Genomic DNA, 15,018 nt, shown 5'->3' with positions numbered 1-15,018 from the left:
GGATGGATGCTGGTTTATCTTGATCCCAGCAGATCAGAAACTCAAAGAGTTCTGCAAGTATCCACGTAGTTTAGGACTTGTTATCCTAAATTAATGCCTTATAGAATGGCTTTACTTTTCTCCCTGACACTTTGCAAGGCAACCAAGGCATGCTGTTACTGTAGCATACTGACTGATCTGTCATCCTTTTGTGGCTACATAAATATAGACTGTATTTGCTCACTTTTTTCTGAGTAAATAGGTAGGAACACGTTGTCACTTCAATTAAATAGGCTGGCCGCTTAACATACTGGGATTACTCAGCCATTACCAATTGCTTCTCACAATAATTGGCAAGACAAGTAAATAGTGTTATAGCTCTCCACTACTGACATGGATGGACTATCCAGCTGGTGCTGTCTGTACAATCCATGAATGTAGTGTCAGAATGATGTCTCTGTACAGATAAAATGCTGTGCAGTGCTCCTTCTTAAACTGCACTCAGTTTTCTTTTCCCCAAGTGTACATCTGTATTTTGAAATGCAGATGATTTAATTTTTCCCTTAAAAGGACTGCTGAAAGCAGCAATATCTATTTGACACCTCTTTCTGTAATTGTGAGGTTCCACAAACAACTGTTGATAATGTTGTCCTTGAGGTATCTTGGGGAATATATTCTTTATGTGTACTTTTGTGACCTGGGTGAAGAACACTAATGTTGTAAAGCTTAGATAAGTAGTAGTATTGATTTCAACTTTGCTTCTTCTTAGGTACATGCTTATATCATCAGCTATCTGAAAAAAGAAATGCCCACTATGTTTGGAAAAGAGAACAAGAAGAAGGAGCTGATCAGCAGGTTACCAGAGATCTATAGCCAGCTGCAAAGAGAATATCACATCTCAGCAGGGGACTTCCCTGAAGTCAGGAAAATGCAGGTAAAATGATCATATTAATTTTCCAACAAGATCGCCGAATTTGAAAAGATAGGACAGAGTGTCTCAGCATGATAGATTGGAGCCTTCAGGCAAGCAGAAGTGACAATCAGTCACTTGTGTTAGCATGACATGGAAGCAGCACAAAATGAAAATGACTGATAATTTCCTTAACGTGTCCATTCACTGATAGAAGACTGTAGAAATTGCCTTAAGGAATCAGAACTTCTGGCTTTTAGTCAATATATGATCTCTTGTGGCAGAAAATACTGAACATTTCTGAAGATGCTGCAAATAAAATTAGTGTCGTAAATATGGGTATTTATACTGCTTTGTATTGCTAGCAGATATTTGAATAGGTGAAGATAGCTGTACTCACACATTATTCATGTTTGCCTTCCTCTGTTCTTGCTCTCTAGTACTGTTTGCCAGTGAGTAACAAAGGCATTGTATTATGTGAAAAGTGCTCCTTAAAAGCTTTCAGTTGTTTTTTTTTCCTGTCCTTTCGAGATTGTATTATGTGAAGAAGAAAGATCGAAGTTCTTAATTTATATTTATATTGTTAATTTTTAAATGTCTTCTTTTCTTTTTTTCTTTAACTCTCTATAGACTTTTGGGCACTTCCTGTAGAGAAGGACAGCTGTTGTGTTGTCAGTGCTTTTCCATTTATTATCCAAACCTTAGTTCTTAATCTTTTGATCTCAGATCATTGGCCTCTTATATGATGTTTGAATTAGAAGATAACTAATCCTCCAAGCTGATGAACTTGAGATGAGGAGTTAGTCACAGCTGTGATGGAGAATGTTTTTCAGATGGACATTTATATAAAACACCCAATTTATGTAGGATATTTAAACTAGTAATCATAAATAGTGATGACTATTTTAATCTGTGTATAGCGATGCACAAGTTTCTTTTATGAATTAAAAGATTTAACTTAGGAATCAATTGCTTGTGTCAGACAGGAACGTGTAGATTTAGCACAAGATTTTCACAGGCAAGATTGCTGAGAAAGGACTTAATGATGTTAGGTTTTAAAGGGGGTTTTGCAAGGGACAAGTTGAGTTTTTCTTTTCTTCCCTTTGCCACTTTTGTTCATGATAGGAAATGAGAGTTATCACTTCTCATTTGGGGTACTGAAACAATTTGCACGCAATTTTATCAAACTAATGGTGCACATCACTAGACATCAGCAGCAGATGGCAGCAAATGCATACATGAGAGACCACTTCTGTACCTAGGAACAAAATCGTGAGAAAATAGATAGCAGATTTGACCTTTGCTTTTTAAGGTGTATTGTACATCATAAATCTAACCTGCTCAGTTGCAGCAAGTCAGGTGATTGTGCATAAATATTCACCTGATTGTGCGCAAATTTCATCTGATTTCAACCTGATTATTGTTGGTTGGAAATTTTTCCTTTCAGAAATCCGAAGTTATTTGTGCACAGGTAAAGTAACTTCTCTATGCTTCAGGTTTCTTGGTTTATTACAGTTCAGATATGTAGAGGAGTAGCTTTAACATCATCTGTTTAAGCAGTTTAATGCCTTTCCGGTTTGGTTACGTTTTTTTAGAATTGGGGTTTTTTCTGTGTGTGTGTGTGTGTGTTTCCACTGTACCTCTCCTTTCCTGGCTAGCCTTTTGCATGTAGAATAACAAAAATGTATTTTTTAATTTTTCTGTGGTCTGACATAGGACTTGCTTGGACTTGTGTTGAAATAGGGCACCTTACCTAGTTAAAAATATCACTGAGGTTAGTAGGAGTTTATGTAGAAGATGGAAACTCAGCAGGGACCAAATGACTTATGGCAGCACTTTAAAAAACACTGCTGCTCTTAACCCAACTCAGTTTTTCTTTATTGATAAAGGATATTGCTTCATGACTTACCCACAGATAAGAAGTTTAATCTATAAAATCAGAGCAGTCTTGCAAACTCCTGGATTTATTTTTAACCTTAAGCACTTGCAGAAGGGCTAGCAGGATTAAAGCCCTACTTGCATACTCCCTCGGAAGTATGCAAGTAGGGAAGAAAATCATCAAATGGAAAGTTGTTAGGTAACATTGTCAACTGCTCTGTTCTTAAGCATTGCCATTTTAAAAAATCAGGTTGTAAATGTAATTTCATGGAGGAACTCTTATACTTTTGCAAAATTCTCAGTATATTTGATTAATGTATTACATTTGTGATACGTAGTGATTGTTTTGCTTCTCCTTCAAGACAAATTCTGTTTTCTCTTATGGGATCTATTTCAAATGGTTACAGGTTATTTTCATTTGGAATCCATTCTCTATCATTTTCATTGTATTGGAAGCATTTCTAACTACTGTCACCAAAACCTTTTTTATGTCTTTTGACAGGAGCAGTTGGAGATGTGTGATTTCACTAAATTTCACTCTTTGAAACCAAAGCTAATTGAAGCTGTGGATAACATGTTGGCCAACAAGATTGCCTCCCTGATGAACCTGATCACCCAGGAAGAGAGCAATATGCCCACAGAGATGGTACATGGTGGGGCATTTGATGGCACCATGGCAGGACCTTTTGGCCAGGGATATGGAGAAGGTGCAAAGGAAGGAGCTGATGAAGATGAGTGGGTTGTTGCCAAAGATAAGCCTGCTTATGATGAGATTTTCTATACTCTATCACCAATCAATGGCAAAATATCTGGGATCAATGCAAAGAAAGAGATGGTGACTTCCAAACTGCCCAACAGTGTTTTGGGTAAGATCTGGAAACTTGCAGACTGTGATGGTGATGGAATGTTGGATGAGGAGGAGTTTGCATTAGCAAAACATCTCATCAAGATTAAACTGGATGGATATGAACTGCCTGGCACGCTACCTCCCCACCTCGTGCCACCATCTCACAGGAAACCATTGCAGACAGCAGAGTGAAAAATACTATGGGAAGGATGAGGATTTTGGATATATTTCAACAAATGTTTTGAAACTACCAACATTTTAAATTAGGCTTTGATATTTAAACCCTCACAACACATTTCACGCATGTTACTGAAATCAGAAGCAGGGAAACGTTTGTGTAGTAGTCCCTGCTGACCGTCACTGAGAAACGCTTATCCACAAGTGCCTTGTATAAATCTATCATAATGTGTGATGGTAAGGCGATGTTGCTTCTATATCTTGCTGCCTCTACAACCATAAAGCAGTGAAAAAAAAATCCCATTTATTGAATAGCTGACCTTCACCAAATGTAAACACTTAAGCAACCACAAGTTTCCCCAAACTATATATTTTAGTTATTGCAAGGAAGCTCTAAATGTTACAGATACCTGCCCATGCAAAGAACATTTTCTACACTAAAAGCATACTTCAGGTGTTAAGTGATTGTTAGCATCCCTACATTTTAAGAAAGGCAGACATGAAAAGGAATTCTAATTTTTGTTTTCATTATTTCTTATTTGAATTGGGAGTACAGAAAAGGAGGAGTTGTGGCAGGAGTCTTTTAAGAAGTGCTCAGAATATGACCAGACTTGTTTATGAGCAAACTGGTTTTAAAACTTCAGTACTTAGAGCTATAAAGTACAAAATATATTTCAATCTGTCATCACTGTGTCTTATCTAAATATCTGCTTCTTCAGATTTGTACAGCACTATATACTCAGTATTATTGTTGAAAGAACAGAATCTCCTTTCTTCTTTGGCTTCAGAGTTTCTTTTGAGGTTTCAGTTTTGCTGTACTGCAGACAAATTCCTGAATGTTTCAAAGTGAGAGCAAAATGCTTTCATAAGTTTAAAAAAACATAAACTGGTTTTCATTGAAATAAAGCCTCAGATTCTGTTCAAAAAGAAAAGGTGTATTGTTCAAAGTGAGCATCTTCAAAGTACCTTGAATTGTCGCAGAAGATTTTCATGGGTATTTAATTCCTATTTGCAGGTAATTATACAGGTATCTGTATATATTATTTTATATACTTTTTCATTTTTTAGGGAAGTTTTTGTCTTTATCTTTTGCCAACGTATAGCTGACAGCCACCAAAGAGGGACTGGATTGATATGGTGGCAGATGTGAGAGATGGAGCCACTAACAGGGATCTTTACATCGATTGAAATAAAGCTCTAGACTGGCCCCTCCAAATATTATTCCTTTATTGGAAACAATCCACAAAAGGAATAGATGCTTAGTAAACATTCATTTTTCTAACAACACAATCAAAATGTTGAACGTACTGATTTTTCTATCAGTACCTTAGAAGAAGTTAAATTTTTGGCCCTGTGAACTTTAGTCTTTTGGGGAGGGCCAGCTCTTTCTTGAAGTCACACTTTGCAGTCAGGTTAGGTCTATGACTGGGAGCAAGAACTAACTTGTACTCCACCATCTGTAGTATGAAATGCCCTGCATATCAAAGGTACTGTAACTTCAAGCACTTTTTCTTTGAGTCTCAGTAAGGGTTAGCAATAGTGCCTTCTGAGATAGAACAAGCCAAAAAGTCTTTTAGCGTCCTTGCAGCAGTATTGGGGTGGAAAATTGTTAGGGTGTTGTGTCCAAGTTAAGACTTCAGTCAGATTTGTAGGTGATTTAAGAAAAGCCTCAGCTTTTTCTTTAAATCATACTTTTGTAGGTTGTCAGTCAGGTTTCATACTTTGAATCTTTCCAGGCCTCTTATCTTCCTGCATCTTTTCTATTCTGATGCAAAACTACCATGAAATTTGTGATGGCTCTACCATGTGAAAAAAATAAAGCTATTTTAAGTAGTCATGGAAAATCACCTTTACTTTGCCAGGCATCCAGGCCTGTGTCAAAGATATCCTGGCATAGTTGATCATTCTTGTGGACTTGCTCTGTTTCATTTGTCTTAGTTTTGTTCTCTTATCGTTCAATTACACCATCTTTATGTCTGTTAGACCCATGTTAGGAGCCAAAATAACCTTTGTGTATCTCTGTTCTCTTCCATAGAGCTGTGAAACTTAACTGTGAACCTACTGTATTTCTGCAGAGTAACCCATTTTCTATGTAATTTATTTTTTATTGAATAAAAGGTATAATATAGATATTGCAAAGGCGTTAAAAGTCAGGCTGCACCAGTAGTGATGTGTGTAGTGTCTGCAGTCAGTGACAGATTTGTGCAATAATGGTCAACCAGACCAGCATTGCAAGGGCAGTTACCAAGAGAAAGAAAGCTCGCATATTGTGACCACTGTAGAGTGTGCTAAGCTGAAGGGATCTGGGAAGTTGATCTTCCAACTGTGTCTTAACTTGCTCTTCTGCTGTACAGGATTCCAGGGTGGACCTGTGTTTGAATTCGCACCACATAGAGCTTCTAGGGGTGATACAATAAATGCATTGGAGCTGTGTGATCCCATGCCAGTAGAAATATCCTCCTGCAGTGAAGAGAGAGGGGCAGAATAGTTTCTTAGTGATTTATTTATTTCTTCTAGTTTTATTGGTAGTAAAATAGAGAACACAGCCTTTTCTTCAGATTCCATGAGAATGTGCTAATTTGGACTAGAGGAGACAAATTGCAATGTGTCATTTTGATAGGTTATAATACTTTGCTTAGATACGGTTGAAATGGTTTGCTCTTTTCCTGCATGACTTGGAGGGGAAGGGGAATGCATGAAGCATATATGGTAGAAGAGGTGGATTTGCTCTGTTGATCTGAAGGAGTAAAAGCATGCAATGCAATGCACATAAATATATATGCAGATCTGTGGCGCCATGCACTGGTGTCTTAACAGAGGTCATACTCAGTTGATGGAAATTCAAGTACATTTCCCTTGGACTTTAAACTGCAATTTCTTGCACAGCTAAACCAATCTTGTAAGGTGCTGTTGCTCAGGGGACATAATCTGGATAGTGCTCTGCTGAGTTAGTGAGCCAGTGTGTGGAGTATGAGAAGGAGGGAAGGGAGCATGATTACCTTCTCATGAAACTGTGCTCTAGGTAGTTATTGGGAACATCAATATTAGATCTCTTTTGTTGTTTGGTTGATGATGTTCTTTCTTGAGTAGAGACTAATAACAAGGTCCTGGATTTGTGGGTCATTTTATGCTTAGAATTTTGATTACATTGTCTGTGAGATCATTCAAAACTGCCAACAATTCATCCTGTGAAATCAGTGCTTATTGGTGTAGCCTGCTGCTGTAAGCCAAAGTAGAGACTGCTGCTTTTAGATCTCCAACTGTTCTGCTACAGTTGTAATTCCCAACCATGATTCTGTTCACACAGAAATCAGTTAGATTTTTTGTTGTAGATTGGAAGAGAAAATGTGGAATAACTGTTCAAAACTACACTACAGGACAGCAAAAGCCTATTAAAACTGTGAAAGGTTGAAAATGATGAACTTGCAAAGATCTTTGGATTGGGATAAAGTCCCAGTTGTTAGTTAGGAGTGGTGTAGAACCTGGTATAAAAGCAGCATTATCTGGTCCCTGACTTGAAACATCGTTTATCTACAGTACTTGAAATGTACCCTCTTTCTTCTCACTTCCTTCCATTCACAGTGTGCACTGTTTGGTGGCTCTTTGTATTGTTGGACTTCAAGCAAAGAATTTGAAGTATGTTAGGTATGTATAGCTTGACATGGAGAAAATGAACATGAACTTTTTCTACTTCACGTGCGTACCTTTTCTAATATATTTGTTAGATACTGTGTTTTCCCTTCAAAGGCACTCATTTATTTTTGAGGGAGTTTGATCTGTGCAGAGTGTTTCACTTTGTCCAGCTAGGCAAACAAAGTTCATTGTTATTGCACTTTTATTATACAATAAATTCCTTGCAGATATTGTAATATATTTTAATATGCTTTGTAATCATTTTTAGGAAGTGAGGATAAAGAATGCTGATTTAATAAACTAATACTGAACTACCTGACATTTTTGCTTGTATTTTTCTTTCTGAAAGGTAACCAGATTTTTTTGTATCCTCCTACTTAAGGCTCATAGGCATAGTAGCTATTTGGCAAGCTGTATTTCACCTCAGTTTATGTATCCACAATAGGTTGTGATTATTCCTCTTCTGCATCCTTGAACTTGTTGCTGAAAATGCTGTCTACATCACGGCTTGATTCCAGAATCTAAATTTATATTTACAGGGAAGAAGAAAAAAATAACATTCCAGCACATATCACTAATCAGCTTTTTATAGCAGAATATAATTTCGAAGTTTCTCAGTGTCTAAGCATGGAGTTTTCTTAAAGTCCAAGGTTGGAGGATTAATCAACATAGAGGTAACTTCCTGTGCAGATTGAAAACTTAAAACCTGAGATAGGAAAGGTGTTTCTTTTGATTTAAGTGGGGTACTCACCTTGAAAAATAACAATAGAATGAATGCTAGTGAAGCAAAAGTATTTGTTAATACATTCTTCCAAAAAAAATTCAAGGACATTTTCTATGCTGTGCTACCTACTGCTTATTTATTTAGCTAATTATATCAATAGAACATCAGTGTTGTGCTTAAATAAATTCCACCTTCCTCTCTCCTTCTACCTACGTATGTATAATTGATTTGAAGCATCTCCAATGATGAGATCTATGCCACCAGGATACTATGGTTCAGCTACTGCTCCTATTCATATCAAATCTAAGTTGCTGCAAAGTTAAAGGGTTTTGTGGGTGGCAATATTAGCATTGGCAAGCTGTGCTGTTACGCTTGTGGTGATCACGCCATATGTCACATGGAAGAATGTTTCATGTGCAAACAGTATATTGTGTAGTCCTTGAGGTTACAGTGTTGTTCACTTGAGGTGGTTTGTTTTAGCTGTTCCTTTTTGAAAGACAGAAATAGTTTGGAGGAGATGATCTCTAATGGGGTTTGGAGATGGTTTCTTTCAGTTTGTTTTTTGGGGGGAATGGGGCCAGTATGGTGTTTTTCATAGTTCACATACAAGATATTTCAAATTGTAAAATATACAGCACACTTCAAGTTTAGATATTCTCCTCTATTCTCCACACTCACTAGGAAAAGTGGACATCTATGCTAAAAGTGGGCAATAAGAAAAGTGGGCATCTATGCTATCATCAGTTTAATGGTAACTTTTTCAGAAGATGATAGTTCTAATATTTGGCACCCTTTAGGTGTCAAATATTTCTTCCTGCCTACTGTACTATTTAATTTCTCCAAACTTTTTTTGTTTGTTTTAGCTCCTACTTTTAGTGTATTTGTTAAGTGCTTCGGCATAGATGCTATTCTGAGTTTCTCTCCTCCAAGGCTAGAGCAAGGATGCTCTTACGCTGCAACAAGTAACAACTACGAACCCAGGTAACCTTCTAGAAATCTTGACCTGTGAGCTAAGCTGCTTGACTTATGCAGTAAATCCTAGGAAATAGAGATGTGTGCTTTGCTTTGCCCTGCTTATACAGGTGGGCAAACATATTTGTTCTGGAAAAAGCTGTTCCTTTGCTCAGGATTCATGACAATGAGCATCTGGAAATAAGTGCCCAAACCCAGCAAACACCTGCAACGACGAAAACGCAACCAGGAAGAGATGCATGTGTTTGTCAGTTTTATTTAGCTTTCTAAGGGAAAAACACCATTTCCCATGGAAATCATAATATTCTGAGATGTGGGGAAAGGAAGATGAGCCCAAGACTGCATACTACCCCAGATTTTTACCTGGTGATGGAATGTGAACGCTCAGTTACTTTCTGTCTGGTCCCACAAATACTAGAAACCGTGTAATGCCAGGTCTAACTAGTTATCCTGTCTATTCTTTTCTTTGAGGTGGAGCTCGTCTTATTCTTTCCAAGGTGTTGCTAGCTAAGCATCTTATCTGCCACTTCAGTCTGGAGCTCTGAAGATTCCACTGTAGCAAAAGCAACTGATTTTGCAGTGCTGGAAATAAATGAACTAGCTACACAAACTGTTATGACACAGAAGCATTGGATAGTACCTTTCTATCACCAGATAATATATTTCAGATGCACTATGAGATTCTGTGATTATTATTTTTGTTAAATATTTTAACCAAGGAACTGTTGAAAGACACTCCTGATGCTTACTGATTTCCTCGTACAGATTATTCTCCTCCCCCCCCCCAAAGTGGGTTCATTCCGTGTCTAGGCAGAAAAAAAGAAAAAGAAAAAAAAAAAAAGGAAAATAAACAGCAACGTAACTGTAACTGGTAAGTTCTGGACTTCCCAATTTCAGCCTACAATGGACAACAAATGCAATTATTCTTTATTTTGCACTACCCTGTTTTATCTCTTGTCTGGTAAAATTTGCACAGTTAAAAATATAGAATTATATAAACAGTTCATATCTTTGCTTATGTTCATTTGTTCAGCCTGACTGGGTGACTTTCACTCTGGAACAGGTATGTGTAGGCTGGGAGGGAGCTGCAATTGTAATAGGCTGTCTGGGGCAATGGAGGACCAAAACCTGAGAGTGCACTGTGATGTATGGCATCCCTGTGAGTAGGATGCAGTACTCTGACACAAGGACTGGAGAGCACTGATCTGCGTAGAAATCTCACTGTTTTGTTTTATTGATAAACAAGGTTAAATGCTTTATCGCTCCAATGTATAAATAGCCCCCTAAAATAGAGCTGCCAAGGAGAAGAATTTTTGCCCTTCATCTGACAGTCATCTTCCAGAGTAACAGTGAGTAACAATTGGAAAAACCTGAACCAGAAGGATAAAAATGCACCATTCAGATCTGAGATTACCAACACAGAGATTTCTAAGACCATTTTCAGTATGATGTTCAAACTATGAAGTGCATTCTGTCACTTGAAACCCTTTATCTATGTTTGTATGAGATGAAAAGAGGGTTAAAGTCGTCTGTCCCATGTGCTCGTCCCACAAAGCCTTTGAAGCTCTTATGTTAACTGTTTGAGATTCAGAAACAGAAGGAAATTTTCAAGATAACACTAGCAGCTGCAAGGAGAAAATGCTTTTATTTCATGACTAAACAAGCAAACGTATATTTTCTGTGTTTCAGAAAGATGAGTGAACTTATTCATGCCAGGAAAAATAAATCCATCTGATTTTGCTTTAAACTGTCCTCTTTTTCAAATGCAGTGAGGGGTTCCCACTTCCTTTGCATGATGTAATTCAACTGTTCTGCTTGAATTCTGCTCCCCATTGATGTCATGTAGCCTCTAGCCAGCTATTCAAAACAGAAAAGCCGCTTCTAGTTTAGACTAGAGTGTGACGAGGCTGAAGTTTATAATAAGCCTGCATCTGAGGATGCTGGTTTAGAACCTTGCTGTCGGAGGAGCCAGAGGTTCATTGGCAGGGTCACTGCCTCCAGGCAGATGGCACCCCAGGGTGGCTGGCAGCAGCACAGGAAGGCAGGTAAGTGGGGGATGGTGGAGGATTCTCTGGGGAGTGGCAAGCTGGAGGCCTGTGGGGAGGGAATACAGGAGCAATATTTGGCTGTTTAGGGACAAAGTTCAGCTGGGAGGCCTATAAAAACAGGGAAGCTGTTTAGATTGATTGCTGGAAGTCCCCACACCTTTCCTAAGCTGCTTTTGACTGTCTCCCTATCCGTTTCTCAGCCTTACTATCCCAAATGAGTAAGTAGTTTCTTGCAGTACTTGCTTCCTCTGGCATTCCTGGTGGTCAAAAAATAGCTCTTCTGTGTCACACTGAGGTTTGAGAATAGCCATAACCCAAAATATACTCAGGAAATACTCTGGGGTCACAGTGCATACTACCTGTGTCTACGCTGCCTCAGCATGGCCAGATTTCAGCTGTGGGCTGAAGCTTTTCTGGGCTACCTCCAAGCCTCTTGGGTGGCCATATGCCAAAGGCATGCTAGGCAGCTGGTGAGGCTCTGGTGGACAGGAGAAGGGTGAGGACTGTGCTTCTCTTTCCACCTATGCTGCAAATGCCTACTCCTGACGATCCTTCAGAAGTAGATATATATCATGGCTGTCCAACTTTTTTGCTTGCCTGGGCCACAGTTAGTGAAGAGGAATTGTCTTGGGGCAGATATAAAGTATACAATATAGTTAAAGTCGATAAAAAACAAAATATGTATTTATTATTAAAACAGTAGAAAGCAGCAAAACCATAGAGCTAGTGGGATGCAATTCCTAGTGAGTTCTCAAGGTGTTTGTCAGAGATTTTTGATGAAATTTTACTCTTCTTTTGTTTCATTCTTGAAAGTAGTTGTTCATAAATGTGTGTACTGCCAAAAAGTGATCACATGAATAATGTATGATTGTGAAGTAAGGGTCAGATAGGGCTTAGAGAAGTCTGGTAAAGAGACATGATCAATTTTCTTTGAGTATTTTATCTGACTGCAATTCTATACGTTCCATTTGAAAATTCACAAGTAATGCATTTATGCTGACTGAAAAAGGAGTTGCAGATACACCAAAAAATTGACGATATTTTCAATTATCTTGAAATCTATTTTCAAATTCCTTTATCAAAATGGAAAGCACGGCTGCATATTTTTCACTGTTCGCAGGACTGAAATTTTTAGCCAACGTTATTGGCCATAACTTGAGTTAGCACTGCACTGCACCCTCCCTGTGACCTGGTTTCAGTTAAAATAGTGTCAATAGGACACAGATGTGTGGTTGTTTTTGAATGCTGCGTGCAGGCCCAGGGCCGGGCTGGGCCACTTGGTGGGGCAGAGCCACCGCCATGATGGCACCGGGCAGGGGGCAGCCACAGGACAGGCTGTGCCAGGCCACATGTGGGCTGTGTGTTGGGCATGCCTGGATTACATGAAACTAGGGTAAAAAGACACATCAACAGTGTGGTAGCAGGGATAAGAAACTGCGGACCCATCCCATATGTGTGCCCTGGTGAAGGGAGGGCAGCCTGCAGGCTGCTGGCTCCTGCTTGCACTTAGTGGCCCAGCTTCCGGCTTCACAGTCAAGGCCCAGATGTTTGATGTGTGGAGATTTTTACACATGGAAGCAACATCGCTTGAGGTTCTGTGCTGGGCAGAGGGCTGAGCTGTCTTGAAGGTGTTTGCATTTATTTTCTTTGAGATTTGAGGAACCTTCTCCTTAGTGAAGTGTGGTTTTTTTTTTACATATACCCTCAGGGATACATACACAAAATATACCTGATGGTATGGAGGGTGGTAGGCTGTGCCAAACCTTTCATCTCAGCCAATAGCACAAGCTCAGTCCTCTGTGGCACAAGTACAACCATTTGGCTTTTACCAGTCCAAACTGACTTTGCAGCTCAGAGCCTGGTATTAGGGTCTTACTTAGTCACAGTAGCGAATGGTCACATGTCTAGGGACACCTCCTATGATGGCATCTGCACTCATCTTTGCTAATGTGTTTCCCAGTGGCCCTGGTTCTGGCAAAATCCTCCATCGCGGTGGGCGAGGGCAGTGGTGGTTCAAAGTCAGCACTGCTGCTTGAAGAACAGGGCCAGAAAGACTTCTGCAGGCCAGGGTGTCTGCTGTCCATCTGTTAGACCTTATGGCAAACAGCCCTTGGGGCAGAGGCAGAAAGGGAAGAAATAAGCTGCACCTCAGTACTCTATGATGGGTTTTTTTTTAATACTCTTTGCAATGGGGATTCAAACATTTATCCTGTGTGCATGTTGTTTGTAGGGTGAGAGGAAAACTATACTTTAAAAAGCAAATGAAATATCAGATGGGTCAAAAGGAAGTTTCACGTCCCTCTTTGTTTTGCACAGTGTTGCCAGGAGTGGGAGAGTGCTGTGGTGGGGGTGGGGACAGAATAGCATGGAGCTGCAAGCCAGGATGTTTGGGTATGAGATCTGCTCGATCTCCACAGTCTCTACTTCTGGCTTGAGCAGAACAAGATCAAGGCAGGTAGGAAAGGGTGCTGAAAAAAAAACAAACGCATCTTATGTGGCTGCTGCTTTGCAGAAGTGAATCCCACATCAGAGCATTTCCTTTTGAGAAAGAAGAAAATGCTTCTGCATACATGGAAAGCTTCTCCAGATTGAAAGCAGAGCAAGGTGGAGGCTGTTGCTCTTTTCTAAGGTCATTCTTAAGGCTCCACTCCTCTGCAAAGGCAGCAAGAGAGGATCTTAAATAGCCTGTAGGGCTGATTTTTGCTTATTGTTTCTTTTTGAAGGAGCAACGCCATTTGTGTAATTAAGAAAATGTTGTATGCTTCAACAGTGAATGCTTCCACACTGCCACCACAAATACAGACTGTTCTAGGTTGCCCTTGGCCTCTCCCTGTTCAGCTGTCCCTCCAGGAAACTGCACAAAATATTGTTGTAGCTTTTCCCTTACCTTGATAAGGTGTGAATAACTGAGGAAAAGTTATCACTGTATGAATGTCCACCACTCTGACATGTACATATGTATACAGTAAATGGAGTTAGGTATTCAAGAGTTAGTGAAGTACCAAATCTCTGATTATCTTCTCTTGTCATAAAAAGCAAAGCCACTGTTTCACACATTTATTCATTAGATAAAAATTAACTTGCAACAGGGAGAAATACCTACATACAGGCATTCATCTACAGGTTCTCTGCACTCTCTTATAAGAGAGAAGATCAGAACTTTCTCAAGCATAGACAACCCAGCCAAACTGTACCAGGTTTGTCAGTAGCCTATGATTCTACTTAGTAGAACACGGGTATAACTAAAAGCAAGATAGAAAAGAGAGAAGCAGAATTATAACACGGCAATAAGCTTATAGAAGAGACAGAAACAGCTGATGAATTTCTGTTCTTTTTATCCTGTGCCTCTGTTCCCATTTAATGATTATTAAGAATGACATTTTATTAATTGGTTGCTAAAGACAAGACCAGGAATTTGGAGTGAATATTTCAAGTAATACCTACAACATATGTGTTCAATTTTAGTCTGACTTAAGTGAAACTATATATGACATTTCTCTTGGTTAAGTATGAAGATAAAGATTTTGTTGATGGAGTTTTATCTGTACTGAACTGGGAATAGATTGTTTATTTCTTCTTCCATGTTTCCTCACCTCATTTTGGATGCTAACGAAACTATACTTATCAGAAGGCAAAAGGCTGATATTATCTTACCTATACCTGATATTAAAATTTTATATATTATATTCTCTTACCTATATATTATTATATTATATGTAATATAATTATATTTTCTTACCTATACCTGATATTCTCTTACCTTATTCTCTGGGGGGAACATTTTCACTTACAGCTTCTGATTTCAGATGCCTGTCCATTTTCTAGTGTTGATTCCCAACAACAACCCTCC

The 15,018-nt window shown here is 38.9% G+C and overlaps 1 protein-coding gene and 1 long non-coding RNA gene across 4 annotated transcripts in view; one reads left to right on the top strand and one right to left on the bottom strand.

The window, feature by feature from the left end:
- Nucleotides 1–7,743, top strand: part of EHD4 (EH domain containing 4) — a 23,694-nt gene extending 15,951 nt beyond the window's left edge. For both annotated transcript variants that reach the window (XM_015287117.4, XM_046942108.1), the window contains exons 5-6: nucleotides 749–913; nucleotides 3,270–7,743. In XM_015287117.4, coding sequence (XP_015142603.2) covers nucleotides 749–913; nucleotides 3,270–3,806 — 702 coding nt within the window. In that variant the 3' untranslated portion in view covers nucleotides 3,807–7,743. The remainder of the gene's footprint in view (nucleotides 1–748; nucleotides 914–3,269) is intronic.
- On the bottom strand, nucleotides 7,403–15,018 carry LOC112532493. Of its 2 annotated transcripts, none has more exons than XR_006939370.1 (2): nucleotides 14,929–15,018; nucleotides 7,403–7,945 (listed from the first exon to the last, which is right to left on the bottom strand). It is a non-coding gene; the product is annotated as an uncharacterized LOC112532493 (long non-coding RNA). The 2 variants fall into 2 exon arrangements; XR_005860474.2 differs by lacking the exon at nucleotides 7,403–7,945 and adding an exon at nucleotides 10,747–11,214.

The sequence above is a fragment of the Gallus gallus genome, chromosome 5, assembly GCF_016699485.2.
Source record: "Gallus gallus isolate bGalGal1 chromosome 5, bGalGal1.mat.broiler.GRCg7b, whole genome shotgun sequence".
Classification (NCBI taxonomy): Eukaryota; Metazoa; Chordata; class Aves; order Galliformes; family Phasianidae; genus Gallus; species Gallus gallus.
This window is presented reverse-complemented; position numbering and strand designations above follow the sequence as displayed.